This window comes from Rhynchophorus ferrugineus, unplaced genomic scaffold (assembly GCF_030347505.1).
Source record: "Rhynchophorus ferrugineus isolate W39M unplaced genomic scaffold, kcgeb_rfMv2 rfM2, whole genome shotgun sequence".
NCBI classification, from domain to species: Eukaryota; Metazoa; Arthropoda; class Insecta; order Coleoptera; family Curculionidae; genus Rhynchophorus; species Rhynchophorus ferrugineus.
This window is the reverse complement of record NW_027472581.1, coordinates 37,327,539-37,351,177: the sequence shown is the minus strand read 5'-3', so window position 1 is coordinate 37,351,177 and position 23,639 is coordinate 37,327,539. Positions and strand designations below refer to the sequence as shown.

At 33.1% G+C, this 23,639-nt stretch overlaps 3 protein-coding genes across 3 annotated transcripts in view; 1 reads left to right on the top strand and 2 right to left on the bottom strand.

The window, feature by feature from the left end:
• The window catches only part of tio (zinc finger domain-containing protein tiptop), a 468,375-nt gene that overhangs the window by 150,758 nt on the left and 293,978 nt on the right, over window positions 1-23,639 (top strand). The window lies entirely within an intron of this gene.
• On the bottom strand, window positions 6,374-7,406 carry LOC143191954 (ATP-dependent DNA helicase Pif1-like). The gene is made up of 2 exons (XM_076397396.1): window positions 7,267-7,406; window positions 6,374-7,204 (listed from the first exon to the last, which is right to left on the bottom strand). Exons 1-2 carry the CDS (start codon window positions 7,277-7,279, stop codon window positions 6,570-6,572), a joined length of 648 nt encoding a protein of 215 aa, XP_076253511.1. The 5' UTR covers window positions 7,280-7,406; the 3' UTR covers window positions 6,374-6,569.
• LOC143191992 (uncharacterized) lies at window positions 9,358-10,736 on the bottom strand. Its single transcript, XM_076397453.1, has 2 exons — window positions 10,146-10,736; window positions 9,358-9,861 (listed from the first exon to the last, which is right to left on the bottom strand). Exons 1-2 carry the CDS (start codon window positions 10,644-10,646, stop codon window positions 9,358-9,360), a joined length of 1,005 nt encoding a protein of 334 aa, XP_076253568.1. The 5' UTR covers window positions 10,647-10,736.

Here is a 23,639-nt window from a genome sequence, read left to right as displayed (position 1 = left end):
CCAAGAAGAAATACAACAACACTCTCGGTAATTGGCTGCAGAAAAGAGCGAAGCGACGCCGTGGGCCTTAATTAAGGGGCCCAGTTAGCCCCGGATTCAATTATGGATTCAAGTTGAATCAACTATAGTTTTTTGATGATATTATTTTCATTGGATATTGTATTGGTTTGGATACTTTGCTCATCCTTCTTGTTTTGTCCTTTCATTTGTAAGATAACTATCGTGTTATGTACATCTAAGCTATAGTTAGCTATATATATACATAGATTTCGCACATAGCTTAGGATTTATTATCATTATACCTAATATGTTATTTTAAGAAACCTGATGTCCTATGGTTTAGTTTGAAAAACTGAAACACAGTTCAAAACTTAGTGAATTACAAAACGATATGTTGTCACATTGATTTTGACTAAGGCTGATTAATCTGAAAAAATGCGGAAATACTGTTTTCGACAAGCATTACATCTTTGGTAATTGTTTGCTGGATATAATTTGACTATCATAAACCGCAATTGAAAGTCCTAAACAGGTTTTTGTAACTAAGCTATGGATCTCATCAACCAATAAATTGGTTTGGTTTGGTAAAACATTTTAAATTAATTGTTGTAGTCTGTGACGTGGTACTAGACGACCAATCACTTAACGGATACCTAATTACTCAAGGAGAATCAGTTTATTATCTTGAAATCTATTCCATATAGATCAGTCTCAAGGTCAGTCCATCAGTTAAAATCAGGGGTCGAAAAAACCGAAAACTGTGACAAGGAATTGCTTCTCGTTCCTAATTAATATTAATAGACAAAGACTGGCCTGACAGAGCCTGCTTCAGTTTAGAATGGGTATAAACCAATAACACATATATTCCGAAATGAAATGATCATAAAATAGCCATGAATAGTTTGATGTTCTGTATGGTTTATCTAGAGCGGGTCAACTGAATTTTCCACGGATGCAGGTTTAAATTTAGATCCTCTATGAAAAGTTACTGCCTTGGCTGCAGCAGTGTTTCCTCAAGTTCCTTCATATTTTGATAACATAACACTGTTATATTCCATGATGATAAAGCATCCATAAATACAGGCAAAATGGTTCAGTCTTTATTAGAGCGGCATCAAAATGTCATCAAACATCTTATCTCTAGAAATCAGAATTGCCAGACAACAGAGTCAGATAGTAGATTTCCATTTCCCACATCTTTGAAGCAATTGACGGATTTTTTGTACAACAATGGTAGAACATACCGTTGTAAACAATTCAACGAAACACTCTACGATTCTATTTCTAGGCGATTTGCAGCCAGTCAAGTGGCTTAGTAACTTATTAATAAGTAAATATTGTGTGTATCTCAGGATATGATCTGTTCTATTTTAATTTGTCCGTACCCTTTATATACAATTTTTTTAGCTTATTGAAAGAAAATATGCGAAATTATTATATTCATTCTCGAGTGGACAGATCATATAGTTCTCGAACTGTATTTGTATTTGCCCAGTAGTTTTTAATTATAACATTATTGCAAATTGTTCTAAAAATGTGCTTCTATCGAAACTAAAAATTATATTAACGAATTACTGCAGTTGCACTGGAATAATAGGGACTTTATCAAGTAACGCTATCAAAGATTTAACTACATAACTGTATGTGCAAGCATTTTCTTCTGACGATATTTACTGATGATTTCCAAGTTATTGGTCATCTTGTCCATGAAATAGCTGAGAAGAGATATTTAAAGGCTAACATCACACTTGGCTTTCCCGTGTCATGGCGTGGTTCATATCTGTTTCCTTGAAACGTTTTACGGCTTCATAAACGTTGACTGTCTTGTAAACAGTAATCTGAACGACGTCGTCCATCTTTTTTAAAACTTATCTGCCATTTTTATGAATTGGAATTACGACTAGTAGCGTTAGTCAACCGAGTGTAAAAAGATAGTAGTAACCCATTAGTTAAATCGGATATTTCCTATATGGGATAGTATATTTCTTCATACGATTTCAGGGAGCAAAAATCATTGATTGCTATCGATACTTAATTAAATTATTGATGGCAATGAGTCGTTACTGCTTTTACAGTGCGATAAATTTTTTTTTATTATTGTCCATATGTATCCATATTTGTCCATATTAGAGCTTCAGAACTTCTTATTGCATCAATGTTATCACATATATTTGATTTCATAATTGCTCAAAATCAGTATGGGGACGTTCTTGCGTATTTGCTAATTCTCCATATTGTTACTTTTTATTTTCTTCATTTATTATTGGATTATTAGATATTTTATAGATTTTGTGTTGTTCAAGGAGTGCGATTCTGAGCAGATTTTGTATATAATTATCTATTTGACAAACACGCCTTACCTGGTAATGTTTAATACCAGCACCTTTGACAAAATGTAGTTCTGGATTAGTTTTCAGAATTTAAAACATTTCAGAAAGTTCATGAAAGAAGTGGCAGATTGTTGGGCGATTGCAGAGCCAACAATGACTTCCCAAATCTATTTTAATATAAGTGGAACTTTTATATTGTAGACATTTCATTCCTCACACTTACAGTCGCTATGATGTAAACGCAGACTTTGAATAATTTGATCCGGAGAAATCGCGCTGTATAACATACGAAAATCGATATTTTTACCAAATTTCCTTCATTCTACGTTATGCATTCCTCAACAAGTCATTTTGAAGAGTTCCATACTTTTGTAGATCTAGCATCAGTCGGGCCATTCCTTTGGGCTTCGAGTTCTTGTACATGGCGTCGGGCAAATTGAAGGAACAAGGTTCATGAAACACGCCTAATTATTCTCAATGACCTAACAGATCGTCATATTGAGTAGTACTGCATTAAGCATTTTGTGTTTAATATATGATGGGAATAGTTAGGTTGTTCATTGTTTCTATGCATATAGCATAAATACATTTTTGTATTCTTGGATAAAAAATATGTTTTTCGTTATATATACTTCAATAGAGTGGTTCATTCGTCGATTTCTCTTTGATAATACTACTGAAATCATGCAAATATTTTAAATTATTTTATTATTCATTATAATTTAAGGAAAACCATTAGATCAAATAATAATCGAATAAAATATATAATACAATACGGCGCTCTATTCTTTAGGTTAAATTGATAGAGTTCCGAAAGAATACTTCGTAAATCCCAACGTTGACAATTCGTCATCGACTATACATTCTACTCAATACAACCTCACTCCCACTCAAGCAGTATCGCCGTCAAATTTACTGTGCGATCACGGCCAACGATATTTAAACTTCTAATTATGAGAGTGGGTAATAAATTTGGAAACAATACGGCACTGTCTGAAAATAATGAGAACATCTGTCGGTAATTGATGGGATTAGTGATCGGCAGGTCAGTGGCGTTACAGGTATGATGGGAATATTTTTTAAAATTTTTTACGTTTTTATATTAAAATCGATTATTTTGTCTCATATTTTTTATTTCTAATTTGTTGTTCTGATGTTTAACATATTAACATAACATATGTTCTAACATATTAGGTGCTTGACATTCATTGCATTCATTGAGAAAATCTGTACAATAATATACATTAACCAAAAATCATTTTTTAGAACCTTTCTCTATTTTTTATTGCCAGCATGATGATTTTGGCAGCATGATTCAGACATCGATCCATTATCGCATTTTTTCAGCAATATTTGCGATATATGACCCAGCATTGCCATGCAACAGGATGAGTTGGCGTCTGCTACTCGCTATTGCTGGTCGTCCTTGGTCAATAGGTTATACATTCAACAACTTGTTTAACTGACATCTCGTTCATAATTCACTACATTCTGGTGATCTTACTATATGCACAACAATACTGTATGGCCATGAATATTTCGCTTCTTTGTCGATGTGGATGTCTGCCCTGGAGTAGTCTATGACTTTTTACGATTGAGATTGTCGTACCATATCACCGGTCTCGTAGCCATTTTCTCTTTTTTTGCTGCATCAAGTGCCAAGTTGTCTGGAAGTCATTTTAGATTTTAAGCTAGGTTTTCTTTCAATAAGTCTTGAAATTCATGGTGTTCGTAATTTTTTAGTACTTTAGGCCGTTTTCTGCAATTGTCATGAAAATGATCATATCTAAATCATTTAAACTAAAACGAACAATTGAGATATGATGAAGCAGCATCATCTCCAGCAGATTTCTTTAGTCTACTATTATATTTAAATGTATTAAAATATCATATATGTATAAAAATGTCAAAATAATCGAATTTTACAGTTGGGTTAAATTGTTTAATTATATTTTTTACATAGCTATTTTGCACCTTTACCTGTATGTATTACTGATCAGAATACATGCAAGCACCTAATTGTTTTGAATTTACGCAATTCATCATATATCTCTTAAAATGAACAGATTATTACAGCCCAAATATACAATCTAAAATGCATTACAAGTATAAGATAATGCAATTCAACTATATATCTCATGTGCTATTGGCTTTGGAGAATGTGGCATCTCTTCTGATCGTCAATACTGTCAAATTTCCAAATAATTCAGGAAGCAGATATCGTAGCAACATCTCTAGAAGTGGTACCCTCTGAGTGTAGTGAATTTTTTCCCTTTTTTTTCTAAGTTAATAAAAAATGAGAGATGCTGTGGATTACATTATCATAAAAATGTTTTGTTGGTTAATTAGTTACAAAGCTATTTTGTAAAAATACATTTTATGGGAATGGTTTGGAAATGGAAATAGGATGGAAAAATCACAATTGGAAATAATGAAAATTCTGATAATTTTAACGTCAAATGATTACTCACCGTTGTCGTTCATTCAGTGAAAAAACTAATGAAGTCTTGATAAAACTCAACAAGATAATCATAGTAGCACAGGCGATATTGGCATGGAGCCAGGCATTGACCACAAAACTGTTTTGAATAATTTGCACAAAGTTACAGAAGGAAGTTCGATATACGCGTGATAACTCATAAGTTGACTGAGAAAATCATGATTAATTAACAAATGCAATACCTAGCAGAAAAATATACAAAAACGAAAAATAAAACAAAACTCAATAACAGTGAACTTACTCTTCTGGTATAAAAATCTTCATTCATATCAATCAAATACTAGGACTCGGCTTACTACATTATAGATTACTAATACTATGCTTTTGTATACAACTATTTAATATTATTATACTAGTTATATCTGTTATTCGGAATTATAAATACGCAGTTTTGACTCCTTTATATATCTAGTTTATAAATGTTATTATTAAATTTTATGTACTACAAAACATGTAACAACGACCCTAAAAAGTTTAAAAGGCTGACAGGCCTAATTAATAAAAATAATAAATATTAAGTTATATGTTAGGATCTCGTTAGACAACTAATATCTAATGTAAATTTGAGGATAATAATTTGACGTAATTCTTCTCAAAATCATGTTGCTACGCCAATGATAAAACGTGCTTTTACTCGGTTACGACGAACCAGTAAATTTGACTTGATTGACGGGTTCGAATAAATTCGACTGGATTATTAACTAATTACTTCAATATTTTGTTTCGTAAGATAGATCGATGGCGGTACGAAAGACTCCGGCCCGTAGTGTTTGTACACGACGTCAGATGACTCAGCTCAATCTCTTGCCATGACTTTTCGATCGGTGCATCGAAATTCCCATGGTAAATTACGAACGAGCTAGCCAGTATCTATTTCAAAACAAACAACCCGAGATCAGTAGCCAGATTATTTTTGTTGGAATATATTTCGAACTTTTGATTCATATATTTTTGTTATAACAACATTTATCGCATCATTTTTTGGACTAATTGACATAAATGAGCTAGTTTTCTTCTGAAGAATTTTTGGATATCATGTAGCTTCTTGCTGGCCTGTTTTTAGACGTTTAATTAGTCCGACCTTTTACTGATTTCAATCAGCGTTATGTTTACCAGATGAAGCCGTCAATGGACTGTTGATGCCTTGTCGACTTTCTTTTCGGGCGTTATTAAAAGTCTTATTAGTTTGGAGAACTGAAAATTGCTGCTTAACGTTTTCGACGCTCATTAGACGTTAGGTTATTATGTGAAAGAGTTTTAATGACTTATCCTTGGTATGTTATCTATTCTTTATACTATAGTACCAGAGAGTATTATCGTTTCCCTTCTGTGAGAAAGTAACATTAACAATGTTAACTGAAAATATGAAATCAATGGTTATATATATATACTAGCTGACCCGACAGACTTCGTCCTGTCAAAAAGATTTGTAATGTGGCAGTTTTTGTGCCTACGTATTTTAAAAAATTCTCCTGAACAGAACCATCACCCTGGTGATAGGGCGTTGTGAATAAAAAATAATTAAATAAAACATATATAAGGATTGAAAAGTAAGTAATCGCTTTATTGTTAATCATGTGAATCATAATTATTATTATTATTATTATCATTATATTGCTTTGTGGTATACGATGTTTTTTGTTTGATTACCTGGCGCATAGATAAACAAATCTGATGGTTTTCCAACACGGGAACAGGCAACATACAATTGACCATGTGAGAAACATGGGTTTTCTAGATTAATACCACAAACACTTAATGATTGCCCCTGGGACTTGTTTATAGTCATAGCAAAAGCAAGCCGTCAACATGTCTATAGGAAATTTGCCATTACCAATGTCAATGAGTTGTTTAGAAAATATGTTTCCAGATTGGTCATTTTGCAACTCGACACGCATATTCTTGCTTAAATGAAGTACTTTAACATGTTTCCACAAATTGGAGGACTTTAGACATGCATTGAGTTCATCAGCTGGCGTTGATCGTGGAATCACTGGCAATGTTTGACGAAAATCTCCTGCTAATAAAATCATTGCACCACCAAATCGGTTATTATTGCTACGTAGATCTTTTACGGTTCTGTCTAAAGCCTCCAAAGATTTTTTATGTGCCATCGTGCATTCATCCCAAACAATCAATTTACATTGCTGCAAAACCTTTGCCATTGCAGAGTTCTTCGAAACGTTGCAGGTTGGAGTTTCATTGCTTTGCATATTTAATGGCAATTTTAGTGCTGAATGGGCTGTTCGACCACCTTCAAGCAAAGTTGCTGCGATTCCCGACGAAGCGAGTGCAAGTGCAATTTTATTTTGTGAGCGAATTGTTGCTAATATTAATGAAATAAAAAAAGTTTTTCCTGTACCACCAGGTGCATCTAAGAAATAAATCCCTCCAGTTTCATCATTTGTTACTTTCATAAGAGTTTCAAATACATACTTCTGTTGTTCATTTAACAGTGGAAGATTTGTTTGAATTTATTCTTTCAAAGCGTTGAGATCATACAGTCTTTCTCGATGCAACTCTTGGTTAAAAGCGTCATGCATTGGACGATTGGGCGCGGTCAGGCCTAATTGAATTAATAGTTTGTTTGACATTATCAAGCACATGTCCTCAATTGAAATCAATGCTTCATTGTAAATTTCTTCACTGATTTGTATATTTGGATTTCCCATTCTATTCCGTATTTGATACAAAATATCATCACACATATAATCTTTGTACTTCATCCACAAATCAATTGGGTTTGATGGGAAGCATGTAGATATGATTATAGAAAACAATGTTCGTATTTGATGAGTGTGTGATGATATTACAGCATCATTGAGAGTTTGATCCCAATGAGCGTCATTTTCAAGCAATTGCAAACGTTGACAGGCTTCTCTGTAGGATCCACACAATTCACCATCAACAGTTCGTAACTGTTGGAATGATGGAATGATGGAATGATGTTGGGCCACGTACATTGACTAATAGCAGTCGTAAATAAAAACATGCATCATTGCTTGGATGTACTGAATAAATCCGGCCAATCGCATCGGTGGAATATACATCTGTATATCCTGGAACTGGTTTTCCTTGTTTCCGTCGTATAAATCTCCTTGAGGATTGATTCCAGGTATAATATTTTGGCATTTCAGAATATAGCAATGTTTGTGCGAAATCATCGTTTTGGCATGTCTCAAAAAAACTGGTTAATGTAGTAGATGGTGGCTGAGCAGCTCTTTGTACTGCGTTCTGTGCTGTAAAATACACTCTTTGTCCATTTTCTAAATGCACAGCTAAGTGAACAACAGAAGGGTGTCTCTCATGAATAGGAAAAGAAAATATTCGCCAAACTGCTTCATTACTACTGACATAGCGGCCCATTTGGTATTGGGTAACTTCATCATTATAATTCTCTGCACCAATTTCAATCACAGCCATATCACTCCCTTTGCTTACATATTTGCAAATGTATTTAATCGATTTCACTGAATGGCAAGATTCAACGTTGATGTGTGCTTTGAATGTCTTTGATAAAATGGGTGAATATGGAACAATCCAACGATTATCTATTTCAATATCTTGTTGATTTAATTTGACAATTGTTGATTTTCCATTGTCTGCTGTCGATCTGCGACGATACAATGGATAACCGTCATTACCAGTAATTGTTTCCGATATTAATGTCCGTGGATATCGTTTTGAACATTTACCATCCATCATACACGGTGAATTTTGATTAAGTGTTCCACAGGGACCATGTATCATGTTTTTGATAACTACCTCATGCAATCCAGGATCTACTTGTACATTAGGGATTTCAGCTGTTATCACTGCATCAACTTCATTTGGCCTTATCTTTTCAACCAACCAAATCAAAATGTGTGCATGTGGCAATCCTCGTTTCTGCCACTCCACAGAATACATCCAGCAGCGTGTCTCACCAAATACATTATGTTTTACGATGAAATTCATTAAAGATTTCAACTTTTGTCTAAAGACTCTGGCTGTAATATCATGACGATCAATGGATGATTTCCCAGGTAATAACTCCTGCTTAATTTCTATCCATTGCGGATTGCATGTAAATGTGATGAACAAATCTGCTGTACCATAATGACGAACATACGACATGGCATCTTGAGCATATTCGTGCATATGCCGAGGGCTTCCGATGTATGTTGCTGGAAGAATAGTCATCCGACCGACATTCTGTGCATTTCCATCAGTATTAATCGCATCTCGAAGGTGAATATACTCTTCAGATCGGAGTTTGGTTTGATTCAACCTGATGAATGTTAATCTCTCCGTTTCAATTTTAACATACATGTCATCAACATATTTGTGATATAATCGCCGACATTTCAATATGCGATTATCTGCATTTTCCCGAATCATTAGGCGGTATGAATAATAGTTCATTGAGCTGACTTTTTTGTTGGTTTCAGAACCTGTAAACAGATTTTGTTTTAATAACATTCAAATATAAAATTAAAATACATAATATAGTGACTGAGATATTATCGCCATAGCTAAACTAATATTTTAGTTACCTGTAATGGGATTTATCATTTTTATTGATAAATCGTAGCCATCTTCACCTTGCCAAAATATAATGGGATATTGCAGTGCATCATATGAGCGGTGTGTTTCCTTTATAGGTTGTAATTGAAAATTCCGACGATGTAAAACAATATCACGGGATTCCAAGTTTTCTCCAACTACAACGATAGCAACTTCATCAATAGTTGGTGCATTAAAACGTCTTGTATGTTGACCTGCAGGTGTTTTATCAGCTCTGATTACAATTTTGTGATTATCGGATGGCATCAGATCCAGGGCAGTTTTAAACAATATAATCAATTGATTGTGTTGATGAAATAAAGTTTGTAATTGTTCTACAATAGACCTTTTTACTAAATTGTTATGTGCACAACGCAGATCAATTTCTTGTGGTGAATTGCCCATAAAATAAATTTGCAGGAATTTGTTGTCGCTATCTGACACTGGTAACAGTGAACCTGCTCTGTGATATATTTGCCCTTGTATCTGTAAATAAAAAAAATATTATGGTGTGGTATAAATTAATGGATTGTCAATGATCAAACTTAAATAATATTTGATCTTAAAAAGTATATATTTAGTTTTAACTAATATCTATCAAATATAAAATATAATAAAAGTGTCACTGAAACTGAATCACCATATAATATGATGACTAAGTGATATATTTCGTAATGATTAAGAAATTGAAGATTAGTAACACATCTTAACTTTGGTGACAGAAAATTTTGTTCGCTAAAATAATTATGAGTAACTGCTATAATACATACCTTGAAAGTTGGCATAAAATTTTCCCGAACTGCATTTGTTGCCCCAAATGAAGTCATTTGAAAGCAATTGTTATATTGTTGAATATGTGTCAAAAAGTGTATAGAATCTGTTCCTATTCCTGAAACCAATGAGTACAATGGTTCTGGTGGTGGATCCAATTGTATCAATTTCACTTTACCATTTGCGCAACACAATCCATTGGCTTCGTTTTTGTATTTTAATGCCTTACAGTGTGAGCAAACCAAGTTCATAGAACCAATAACAACACATTGGTAGTTACTGTAGTCAATTGACACATCGTAACTGAAAGCAGCTGGATTCAAACTTGCGCGATTATTAGTTGAATGTCGCGCTCGCGCTTCACGCGTTTGTGATATCCGAATTCTTTCACGTTCATTTCCGTCGTCACGTTCTTGTGCAGTACGATTAGATCGGTAATTAGCTTGGTTTATAGCATTTCTGGTTCTTCTACCTAAATTGCTTCGTCTTATAGGAGGCATATCAAATATAAATTATTTTTTCACTAATCACGAACTAAACAAACACTAACTAACTAAACACTCTGCACAAAACACGATATACGAATTTATTTCGTGTATCACTTGACAATTCATCTGTCATCTGTCAAAAGTCATCTGTAACAGACAACTTTTTTTTTTAAATTTGATATGACTTGAACTCAAATCCTTTTAAGCCGTACGAATTGTTTTATTTATTTAAAATTTGAATTAAATTTTAAACAAATAAAAAATTTTAAATAAATAAAACAATTCGTACGGATTAAAAGGATTTGAGTTCAAGTCATATCAAATTTAAAAAAAAAAGTTGTCTGTTACAGATGACTTTTGACAGATGACAGATGAATTGTCAACTGATACACGAAACAAATTCAAACAAAAAGGGCTATTTTTAGGGTTTTTCCAGCAATAATTCTAATTTTTCTCGCCGTAAAAACCATCCCTGAACTTCAACGAACATTTTAAAAAAAGATTTGGCCAAATTGGTCCAGGCGTTGTTGAGTTATGCGCTTAGGAACATATTTTGCGATTCATTTTTATATATAAGATATATATATATATATATATATATATATATATATATATATATATATATATATGCTATGGCTATTGATTATATTTTATTGATGTATAAATGTTTTGTGCTACTTTGAATTATGTTCCAATGATTAAATATATATGCGTTATATAGGATATAAGATGTCTTCTTATATTTCTTTGATTTCTCCATAGAAGGTTGGTCGTTTCTGAAATGGTGATTTTGGTTGTGTTTTTAGACATTCGATAAAATATTCTTTTACAACGATTTCATTCTATAATATTTGTTAAAATTTATTATTATTCTTATTAAATTTGTATGAAATTCAAGTTTGTTTGTATCTTGTGGTTCATTGTTGCAGTGGTTTGCGATTGTGACGAGGTATGGAAAAGTACCAATTTTTCTTAATTAGCAATTAGCTTAATGTTGTAGCAATAATATGATCTAATATAATGTAATAAAGACAATACAGTAACAAAATAAAAATTGGTTGAATAAGTTAATTCAATGTATGGCGAAAGTTCCTTTTATGAATTTTTGATTGTATTTGCGAACACAGAGACTAATGACCACTGGCTCTCCATGTATTTGGTTGTTTTCCGAGTATTCAAAATCATCTTCAATATGCTATTTTGAAAACTGATAGGGTTTTTTTCTTCTACTTGAGAAGGGTTTTTCTACTTCTACTGGTAATTTCCTTGATCTAGACAGTGCACAGCACTTGATCTAGTGCTGTTTTTGATATCTTTTAATCCTTTTCATTAACTTGTTGCATGTACGTTAACAATCTTCGACATATGTTCTTATATAATTTCATAATTTTTACATACCTATAATTCAGACCAATTAATTTTTTTAATTTTACTCTTAGTGGTTCAACAATCTGCCAGTAGGCAATAAGCATTACATGTCTTCATTCAGTGGTCTACTGTCTAAAATATTATCTTAATTATTTAATCCTATTCTAAGTTTTCTGACTTTATATATGTCCTAAAACCAGATCGGGTGGTGCTAAACATTTTGGTCTACCTGCTTCACCATAGTGCTGCATATGTAGTTGATTAGCGAGCACATTGTTGTGCACTAACGTTATTTTAAAACATATTGATTTATTTATATTATATACATATTCGTTATGGGTTCTAGAAGAATTTCATATGCCTAAATAGGCTTAAGTATTGATTCGTATAGAATGTTCGTATACCTTGTAATCTAATGATGACTTGGATTTGCGGCCGATAAGCCAGTACGTGCGATATAGTTTAAGTCCAAGTGTAAAAATGGAAAACTATTTATGATCAACAATACCTGCTTCAAGTCTAATCAATCAAAATATCCAGTTGGTTTAGAAAGTAAGAGGTTTCTGATGCTATAGACAGTAATAGAGCAATTAAACATTTTGCTCTTAAAAAAAGTAGAACAATATTTTAGTTGAAGACAGACTTTTTAAATATATTTTAAAGTCTCCTTTTTATCAACGACATACAGTTTAACGTGGGCTCCAAACCATTGTCTTCGGTTTTAAGCCTACGGGAAGCCAGTGACCAACTTAGAGACCATCCCAGAAGACGTGGGGTCTTACTCAGCCGGGTTACTGAATCTAGGCTGCTGAAGCTGAAGAAAATCAGCGAAATCAACTAGGAATGATCGGTATTTCAACAGATTTTTAATATTAGTGCCTTGAAAACCTACTTTATTAAAATTCCTAAGAGAGCTCTAAATGGTTGTCCACCATAAGGTTCTTGGGGAAAAAGTGTTACTTCGTCTGTTCACATTGTAATTGGATGCAAATTGGCTTAAAATCCAAACTGTACGTTTGTATGATGTTCTTTTTTTTCGCGACTTTGATGAAAGCGTCGACATCATACAGTAGACAGAAATGTTTTCAAGGATTTTTGATATTGATTTGAAAAGCTTCTTCCCTTTTTCATTAGTGAATTTCAAACCAAATAATTCATAAGAGCGAAATAAAAAAATTAAAGTAGATTAATATTAGAAAATTATCAGTAATTGCGAGAATGTCATGTGAAATAATAATTATATTTTTAAAATATTGAGAGTAAACATCTATTAATAACCACTTAATTTTAGTTTGGAATTTAACAAATTTCTATTGAAATGCACATTTATTTCGGGAATATTATCGTTTATTGCCGCCACCTAGCAACAAACCGGCTTTCATCCATTGATCAAACGGCAGCGTCTGGAAGATTTCGGACCAAAGCCTCGAGTGTTTTATGATGGCTCGCTCGTCAAATCCTGGACGATAAATAATAATTTTCTCTATCTATCACCGCACTTCGGACCATTAAACGAGAAATACGGCCGCGGAAATATTAATTGTGAATTATTTTCGTGCGGTCCTAATCCGGCCCAGTCGTAAATCTGCAGTGGCAAAGACGGCACATCCGTCAGAGTCGCTCCTGCGGGACCTCGTCTCGTCGCCAGTCCCTCTTTGATCCTCGGGGGCTCGCGGGACGTCTGATTGATTCACGGCCAACACGTGGCTTCTAGGAAAATTCTCTACTTTAATTTTGACTATACCGTATCGTTTGAGAGGTTTTATTTTGCATCTATTACAGTTACGACAATTATGCTCTAGACTAATAACATTATGTGACACGATTTTTCTCACATAAATAAGATTATGTATTTGGAATTCCTTATTCCATTGTTGAAAATACTGTCTATTGATATGGTGATCTAATACGTCACGTTCCTTAGTAATGGTGTGAATACTATTTACGCTTAAAAGCTGTATTACTCCATTGTGTCAGCCGATATCCTTCCATACCTATTGCACATTCACTGTTTTTGAAAGAGTCGTATGAAAACGTGAAACTAATATTAGATTTAATCAAATACAGAGAGTACAACTGAAAAGTGTTTGTTATTTAAAAGTTGTTGCTATATTGCTTGGACTATAGGGAGGTTTTTCGAAATATTGTTGTTTTCTCTGTTTGTGGGACAGCTATGAAGTTAAATATTCGCCAAAAACAACTGACTTTATTTGTGGTAAATCATACGTTATATATGAACCTCTTTTTCCAGAAAACATGTGGTTCTTCCACCCTTAAATAGAAAACACGGTTTAATCAAACATTTTGTCAAGGCTATGGATAAGAATCGTAAAGAATATTTGTATTTGAAAACCGTTTTCTCTAAATTAAGTGGTGCCAAATTAAAAGACGTTATTTTTATAGGCATACAAATAAGAAAACTTATAAAAATCAATGAATTCAATGAAAATCTTACAGCGAAAGGGCTTGATTATTTCTAAAGAAAGTAATTCAAGGATTTTAAGCAATTTAAAGTAGAAAATGCCGAGTTTTTAGTGAATGACGTGTTAAAAGAATTTGAAATGATGGAATGTCTTTAAAATACATTTCTTACATTCTCAGTTTTATTTTTCGCCTTAAATCTTGGTATAGTGAGTGACGAATAAGGTGCATACCAGGATATAAAACAGAGAGAAGAGCGTTATCAAGGAAGATGAAATGCTAAAATATTAGCAGATTACTGCTGGTTTATAATTAATGGAAATTCTACTCTTCACAAGAGGAAAAGTTAATATTATTTTGATTGATAATGATTATTTGATATTGCGATAGCAGCGGGTTCGAGTCCTGCTGGGGCATGGTCGTAAATGTATGTTTGTTATAGTTTAGAATTTGTTATTGTCCTTGGCAAGAGTGTAAAATCCGACAAGGAAAATAATCCCAGTCACGCCAGTAACCAGGCTGCGTAAGACCGGATGTCTTCTAGGATGATTTCTAAAGTTGGTCACTCACCAGTCGGTAGGGTTAATGCTGAGGACCGTCATTTGGAGCCCACGTTAAACTGTAGATCCAGTCCAGATTAACTTCTAGTTGGTAAAAGGAGGCTTTAAAATATATTTTAAAAAATTAATTCATATATCAATTTACCAATATTAGTGATACTTATTTTAACTGTATCTATTATAGTAGCTTTATCTCCATGGAATATTATTTTTTGGTTCTTACGAAAGACGAAATATTAAAATTTTGTCGAATTTTTAGTTTATTAGTTACTTTTAACGAATTGATTATGCTCCGCGAACTTATATTGAGTACATTTTAATTAATTGATTTCTGATTATTTTGGGTATAATTTTTTAAAATTTATTTATTACATTGTTACTAGTGGTTGCGGGCCATACTACAGGGCTTTACTTCCCAGGACTCTGTTCTGGAACACTTGTATTTATATTAGTTTTTGCGGAACATCCCTATAATTGATTTTCGTGTATCTATATGGGTTTCTATACTAGCTTGCATAATAGAAATTTATTATGAACTGATAATTGTGATTTTCTTCCAATTAACCAATATATATTTCCTATAGTTTAACTCTTTAATTCTTCTCTTTTCTTTTTTACATGTTCCTTTTAACGAAGTTTTCCGTCAAGATTCCTTTTGAGATACTTCAAATCCGAACATATCTTTTTACGTTTTTATTGATGAAAACTGCAAGGACTCCAAAAGTTGGATATTTCTATCCTTTTTAGTCCCGTTTAGTATATAACTTTCTTCATTTACATTACTCTTTTTAAAGATAATAATTCTGGATATATCAAAAGGGTACATTTTATTTCCGGTATATTTGATGGTGATTATAATTTCAAAATTGGAATTGGTTTGAGGACCTGCTGTTAGGCTAGTACTAACATTCTATAATCGATGGATATAACAATAATCTTTCCTCTTATTTGAAACTTGGTATTACCCTCTTGAATTGTCATATATACCATGGCATCCTTTTAAAAATATTATGGTGATATTACCTATTTATGTTCAACAATATAATAAGATTTTTTTGTTTTAAGTATTGGTTGTTTATAATTTTTTCAAATAGATTATTTTAAAGCCGCATATTTCCGCATGTTATTTCTTCAATGAAATTTAACAATCCAAAACTTACTTGATATGAAGAGAGCATAATTCATTTACTAGAAATTGATTATTGCCCAACGCAATATTTTTGATTTATTGTACTATAACTTTTGTTATACTGTATAGATTGCTCTTTGCTTCTATAGTTGATTATTCAATATATTAATTTTATGATTTGCTCGTTTTACATCCATTGAAATATATATAAATAAAATTATAGAAATAATAAAAGAGTTTATTACATTTTATTTTAACAACTTACATTTCGAATTAACATTCCTTAAGAAAAAATAATTAATCCTTTGTTGAGTACGATTCCCCAAAAAGGAATTAATTTCCATATGACATACTAGATTTTTAAATAAATATTTTACTATTTTGAATTTGGTGTAGGCTCCTGTGATGTGATGGTTTTGTTTTAATTATTTATCTGATTTTTACGATCGATAAAATATGGACATAGAGAGGGAGAATAAAAGTCAATGAGAAAAAACAGAGCGTATTGAATTTACATGCAACAATACAAGTTCATAAATTTTAGCATAAACGATTAAAACGTGACAAAAGGGAGGAAACAGTCAATTATCTGCTGTGTGCAACTAACAATAAAAATATAAAACAGAACCTTCAAAGGGCGAATAAAAGTCAATGAGAAAAGACAGAACTCAGAAAAGACAGAAAAGAAAAATTCTGTTGAAATTAACTAGTAATAGTAATAAAAATGATAAATGAAACAATTCAATAAAATAATAAATATCTGCTTTTCAATTAATTTATAAATCAAAATAAGTCTTAACATTGGAAGCATATTAAAATAGAGATGAAGGGAATTACATTAGAATTAAACAAAGTGATTAATGCCATTTTAATTTTCCAGTAATATGCAACTTATTAATTGTAGTACTTCTTCATAATTGAGTAGTATCTGTCTCTTTTTTGTTATATTTTAAAGTCTCCTTCGTATCAACTAGACCTACAGCTTAACGTGGACTCCGAACCATGGTCCTCGACATTTACACTACCAACTGCCGAGTAACCAACTTAGAAATCCCAGACTGGCGTGATTGGGAGCATTTTCCTAGTCGGATTTTGTACTCTTCCTTTATGGACAATCACAATTATAAATAATTACAAACATAAAACTGCGACCTAGGATATGGTAGCAACATTTGAACCCGCTACTAACGCAACTGTAGGAGGACTATCCTATCACCTTGACAACTGCGTCAACCAAGCCGGCAAATATATTTCTTAATATCCTATGGATGCTGTAAATTATATATTTTACGATCAAACTACCAATTCGTGGTTTAAGAGAATAATTGTATTTGCTAGTTGAAGAGTCATTATAGAGTGTAGCGACCTTGAGGCCTGTCGAATTTTACATAGTGGAATAACGGTCTACAAAATACCCAAAAATATAATCCCAGATGTTGAACACGGGCGGAGTGCCAGCAGCGCCAACTTTAACCCGATAACGAATAGCTGGCAACCCCGAGACGTTTATCTGGGATGTTATTGAAGGGTATTTTCAATGATTCAGTTACCAACCATCGTTTGGTTTAGACGTACCACCATCGACTGCCCAAGCCTCGTCATCAGGTAACACCGCTGCCAGCCATTTTATCTATTTTGTATTTTCCACATTTTTATTACTTCAATAAATAACGGTCACATAATGTAAACACCACTATTTCATTTCGTTTTACCCCCATTCACGGAAACCCTAAAAGAGTATCGTATTAAAAAAATTAGTCCGCATCTTGCTCCGTCTGACTACCATTTGTTTTAGTGTCTGTAAAACTGTCTCAATGGTGTAAAGCTAACTTGAAAAGAAGCTTTCGAAAACAGCTTGGCTCATTTTTTCACTCGCAGTTGGTTTTACCGGAAAAGTGGTAAAATGTCTTCGATTAAGACATGTCATGATTTCTGTATGAAATCTATGTTATTAAATTTGCTTTGAAAATCATACAAAAACCGAAATTACATTTTCCCCAACACAGAAACATAGGTTGTTGCGAAAATAAATCAATCTTATATAAGCAAAATTGAAGAAATATTTTGCTATTGTATATAAATGCTTAAGTCTGTAATATTAAAAATATGGTATGTTACTTTGTTGATGTTATGTTTTTTTTATACAACGTATAAAGTAACGTAAGTTTGCTTCCTCATATATTTAAAAGTTCCTGCTGGTTTTTCTGACCGATGATATTTCTCTAAATAGCTTGGATACATGGCAGTATCGCTTACTGTCCAAGGGAGGCTTTTAAATGGTCATTTTCGTCAAAAACGACGGGATCGCAACACAATGCGTCGGGAAAGCGACGGCTGGACGCGTGAAAAATCGCCGTCGATCGGCCAAAGGATGAAACGTGGCAACGTACAATGGTCGGTCTGATGGATCGACTCGTCGTACTGATTTATGTCGGCCGCGCTAAATTGTGTGTAAATGGAGAGTGCGATCCGGCCAAATGGCACGTCCGGAATATGGGTCCGAAGCTATCTGGGCTTATGAAAAAAAGATCGCGCTTCAGAAAAACGATTTTGATATATATTTGGCGCGATAACGCCGCCGAGAAACTGGAACATACATTATTCCCTCGATAAAAAAGAACTTTTCTTACCAGATCGGTGCTACAATTGCACATTGTTTTATTTTGGTCTATCGTAACGGACGACAAAAGGAAAAGAACAGCCGCAAGAAAATGTAAAGGCTTTTGTGTTATGCGGAGAATACGCTATATCTTTTATATTTTGTATATGATAAATATATCATTACTGCTTTTGATTATTTTTATATGTCATTTTCTATTACATAGTAATATATAATAATACATAAACTATATAATTATTTATTTCATCGGTATGTGATAACAAATGAAGCATTCAATTTATTGCATTTTAAGCATTCTCATTATTTATTTGTGGGCCTTGCTCTGTCTTGTAGTGTGCAAAATACCGAATGGAGCCGGGATTGTGATAAAAAATTCGAAATGCTGGTGAAGGGCGTTTATTAATTTAATTTCCGGCAAACTAAGAAAATGTATTTCTTACTATAACAGAACACCGATTAATAGGATGTTCTGTAGCATATTGTGTAATAATACATTGTAATAGTAGTGTTGTAATGGATCATTTTAACCTATTATTAGGAATTAGAATTTAGTGGTTAGGAAAGATGCGTCAGAAGCTTGCTGGAAGTGTTGCTGGGAGGAGCTGCATCTATTAGTTTGTAGTAGTCTACTCTACAGAATTCTTACATCGATAACTTGAATTGGCCTGTCAGTGAGTTGTATTATCGAAGTTGCTTCGAGGTTGATGCAGACTTGTGATGAAGGCAGATACATTTTTATATTAGTTTTGATGCGTTGAATCATTGTGGGTCCAATACCTACAGAGCGATCGTACCGGTGGTGTTTGTAATTGGAAACTGAGAAGTGGAGTGATGACTTAAACATTTTTTCCCGTTTGACTGCCACATCGATGTTGCGTGACATTAGTACGTGCATGAGATCTTCTTTTGCATCATATTGAACATGCTTTCCAGGAAAGAATACTTATAGTATTTTTACGTAATTTGGTTTTTGTAGAAGCAGATGTACCAGTCTTGGTATTTGAAACGGATTAGGAACTGAATGGTTTTTGGGATGTTTGCTCTGTAGTCTACTAAAATGTCTTTCTTTTTTACGTTTCCTTTCACTTCACTTTGTTTGCGGGATGCTAATCATGAAACTTTTTGTATGTACGGAATGGAAAATTTCCAACCAATTAATTGGTTTCTACACCGGAGTACTTGGGTTTTTTTTGTATATTAACCAGCAGTTGTGAAGTCAAATGGTTTTATTTGACTGTTCTTAGAACATGCGACGTACAAAGAGCGTAGAAATAAGATTCCCATAAAACGGAAATTTTTATTTTTTTATTTATATTTAGGGTCTCCGATTTGCCATCTAGGGTTTATCTGGACTGGACCTAGTGTTTATCTTGGATATCATACCAGAAGACATCCGGTCTTACCCAGCCTGGTTACTGGCGTGATTGGGATCATGTTCCTTGTCGGGTATTTCACTTTTGGTCGTATCGTAACAAGAAATAAATCGCTACTCACATAGGTCACAACTCATACGTCGGAACAAGTAGCGATCAGAAGGGGCAAGATCTAGAGAATAGGGCGGGTGGGGTAGCCCAGCTTTCCAGTGGTTCCCAGCTTTTCACCAGTTTTTCACATTCTCGTGTCTCTTCTCGTGTCCCGACCGTTTTTTCATACAGTGTTCGGCTCGAACGCATCAATAGTAGTCAATAGTGATCCTCATTGATTTTATCGAGTAACACCATCAAATCCTGGTCTTCAAAATTGTTTGGCTGCCCAAAAGGGTCTTTGTCTTCAATGTCAAAATCAGCACATTTAAAACCTGAATACCGGTAAAGGTTGCCAAACGCTTCACACTTCGTTCGATTACCTTCAGTCGTATATCTCTTCAAATTGAAATAAAAAGTAAATCTTGCCACAAATGCGACTTTTTTGTTACAAATCGAAATATTTTCGATGCAGTTCCAACATTTTTTGTTTGAACTTCGACTAAATGACAGATACTGAAAAGTGTAGCCTCTAAGTGAGGCTTCAATATGCTATAAATGTACCCGATGCGATTTAATACACATTTAAACCATGTGTTGTATATACTATAAAATTAATTTATAGGCCTTATAATTAAAAAGAAATAGCCTTTTTAAAGCACTCATATAATTGGAAAATCTTGAAGCATCAGTTTAATTTGAGAGTCAATCAATAAAGATTCTTAAAATATTACAATGATAGAATTATATATTACAATTTATTATAGTTCTATTTCAATATAATAAGTAGATGTGCAAAAGTGTTGCTAAATCTGTGGCGAAATTGATTTAAAAATAATGATTAATATTGAAATACAAAAACAAAACTAAAAATATCGACCCAGTACATACATGTATCCCAGATCTATCGTTTTGTTAACATTTAAATTATTTAGTTTGCATCATTATATAATAAAATAAATCTAAATACAAAAATAATTCTGCGTTTATTCTATTAATTAGAATTCAAAATTGAAAAGGCAGTGAATGCTCGTACAACATATTAATTAAATAATTAACAATATGGATTGTATTTAAAAATTATAATATACAACATTAAATGTATTAATTTAATTTGAACCACTGGTTCAGGAAGAATATCCGTTTCAAAAGCAAAACAAAGAAAATTAAATAATTAACAGGTGAGTTACTGATTTACACAACGCTAATGGCATAAAGTCCAAAAAGGTATTGTGCATTCGAATGGCTTTTGTACATCATTTCATGTGTTCAATAACTTCACCGATGCGTTTGTGTAATTTCAACAGTAAATTCGTGATAATAGTAAAATTAGCACTAATTCCCCTTTTTATAGAAAAAAAATTGAAACATTTCATCTGTTCAAAGCTTAAAACACGAGCTAAATATTTGTTTTAATATAATACAGTTAGATTTTATAATTAATATAACAAATGTAAAAATTATGTAACATTTTATACATGCTTTATTTATATATAAAATATATTTATGACTTTAATTTATTTATAGCTTTATTATTAAGCTAATATTTACTACAGTGTTCAAAAAATAGTAAGACTCGGTGAAAAGTGATGGTGATATGTTTAATTATGTACATTTCTGTATTCTCTCAACTGTTCTGAAAGATGTTTTAAATATTATTAAACATATTAAATTCTAAATTAAATTCACAATTCCGTTGTGATTGAAATTATATCAGCTAAATCGTGACCGCGATTCGCTATGCAACTTTCAACTCTTTTTAAGGCATTTTTCATAACATCCTGCAACATCTGAGGCTGAATTTCTTCAATTTCGTAACGAATATTGCCTTTAAGATGTTGAATCGTTTGGGGCTTATTCACATAAAATTTTTATTTTAGAAACCCCCATAAGAAAAGTCGCCACTTCGTGAAATTAGAAAATTGTTGAACGAGCTGTGTGCGCTATCGTCTCATTTTGCTGAAATCACATGTCCTCTAGTCCTTGCTCTTCCATTTCACAAGAAAATTTCGAATCATGTTTTGGTACCGTTCAGCAGCAATAGTAACTGCACCACCTTGGTCATTTTCAAAAAGATACAGACCAATTATGATTCCATCATGAATGCCACACCATAGAGTTGTTTTAAGTGGATGCAACGATATTTCATGAATTAGTTGATGATTCTGTATTTACCAAAACCGACTGTTTATTAACGTAGCCACTGAGAAGAAAATATGCTTTATCGCTCATTATCAATTTAGATGAAAAATCTTTAATTTCACCAGACAGTCTTAGGATTGCGTTACTGTACTCAACTTGTTGATCAGGATCCCTCGGTAGCTATTTTTGGCCTAAATGAATTTTGTACCGGAATATTTTAATATCACTTTTCAAAATTCGCCCTAAACTGCGTGCAGAACTGTGTGGCTGGAAACAACGTCTCCGAATTGATGTTTCTGGCGACTACAACACTATCGCGCACATGAGCCACATTTTCAGCATTACGAGACGTCCGTTGTCTTCCAGAACGAGGCCTCTCTGCTGTCATACCGTACTGTCGAAAATCCGCATACAAACGATAAATTGTGGTTTTGTGAGGCACTGGATGATTAAGATACTTTTGACGCAATTTCCGCTGAGTGGCAATAATGGAACCATTATTTTCAATAAATATTGTCACTATTTCTGTTCGTTCTTGTGGCATATATTTATCTATAATAAAATTATCGTCTACACATAACCAAGATGGCGTGTAATCAAAATGCTAGCGCCACCTGTTACTTGATGTCCAAATTGAACATAAACATAAAACTTTGGTCACATACTTCTTGTAACATATAGATATGATACCAGATATTTATGCTTTACGGTATTTATTTTGGGCTTGCAAATAATTTCTAATATTGGATAAATTAGAAAATTTTTGGAATGGTATATAGTTGTATAGTTTTTTAGAAAATAAAGTACTTCTAATGCTTAACTAGGGCTTATGTGAACTTTGAGAGCTCTGAGGGCCCTGAACCTGTAAATTGCACATTGCAAGCTATTTGGGCACAACGCGAGAACGAGCTTATTGAAGCTTAAACATTCAACGTAACCTTTACTTTGAAACATCGCATCGTGCGAGACCAATAATGACAGAACATGCTGGAAACTGGAGCATTTGGAGTTTTTTAAAGTACGCTGACTTATTGAATGTTATTTATATTAAAGAAAATATTTAAAATTAAATAACTGCTTCAGCTGAAAATAAACTTAGAGGGATCTGAAAAAAAGTACTGAATGAAATACTAGCGTAAACAATCGGTATCGGTGTTTCACGAAAAAAAAGAAGACTCTTCTAAGACACCCCGCGCCGACAGAGTGATGAATGATAATTCATCTCTCCGACAGCATCCTTCGAATCGAGTCAGGTAGCTGGCAATCGGAGGGCAAATGTCTGTAATGGAAAAAAGCCTTAAT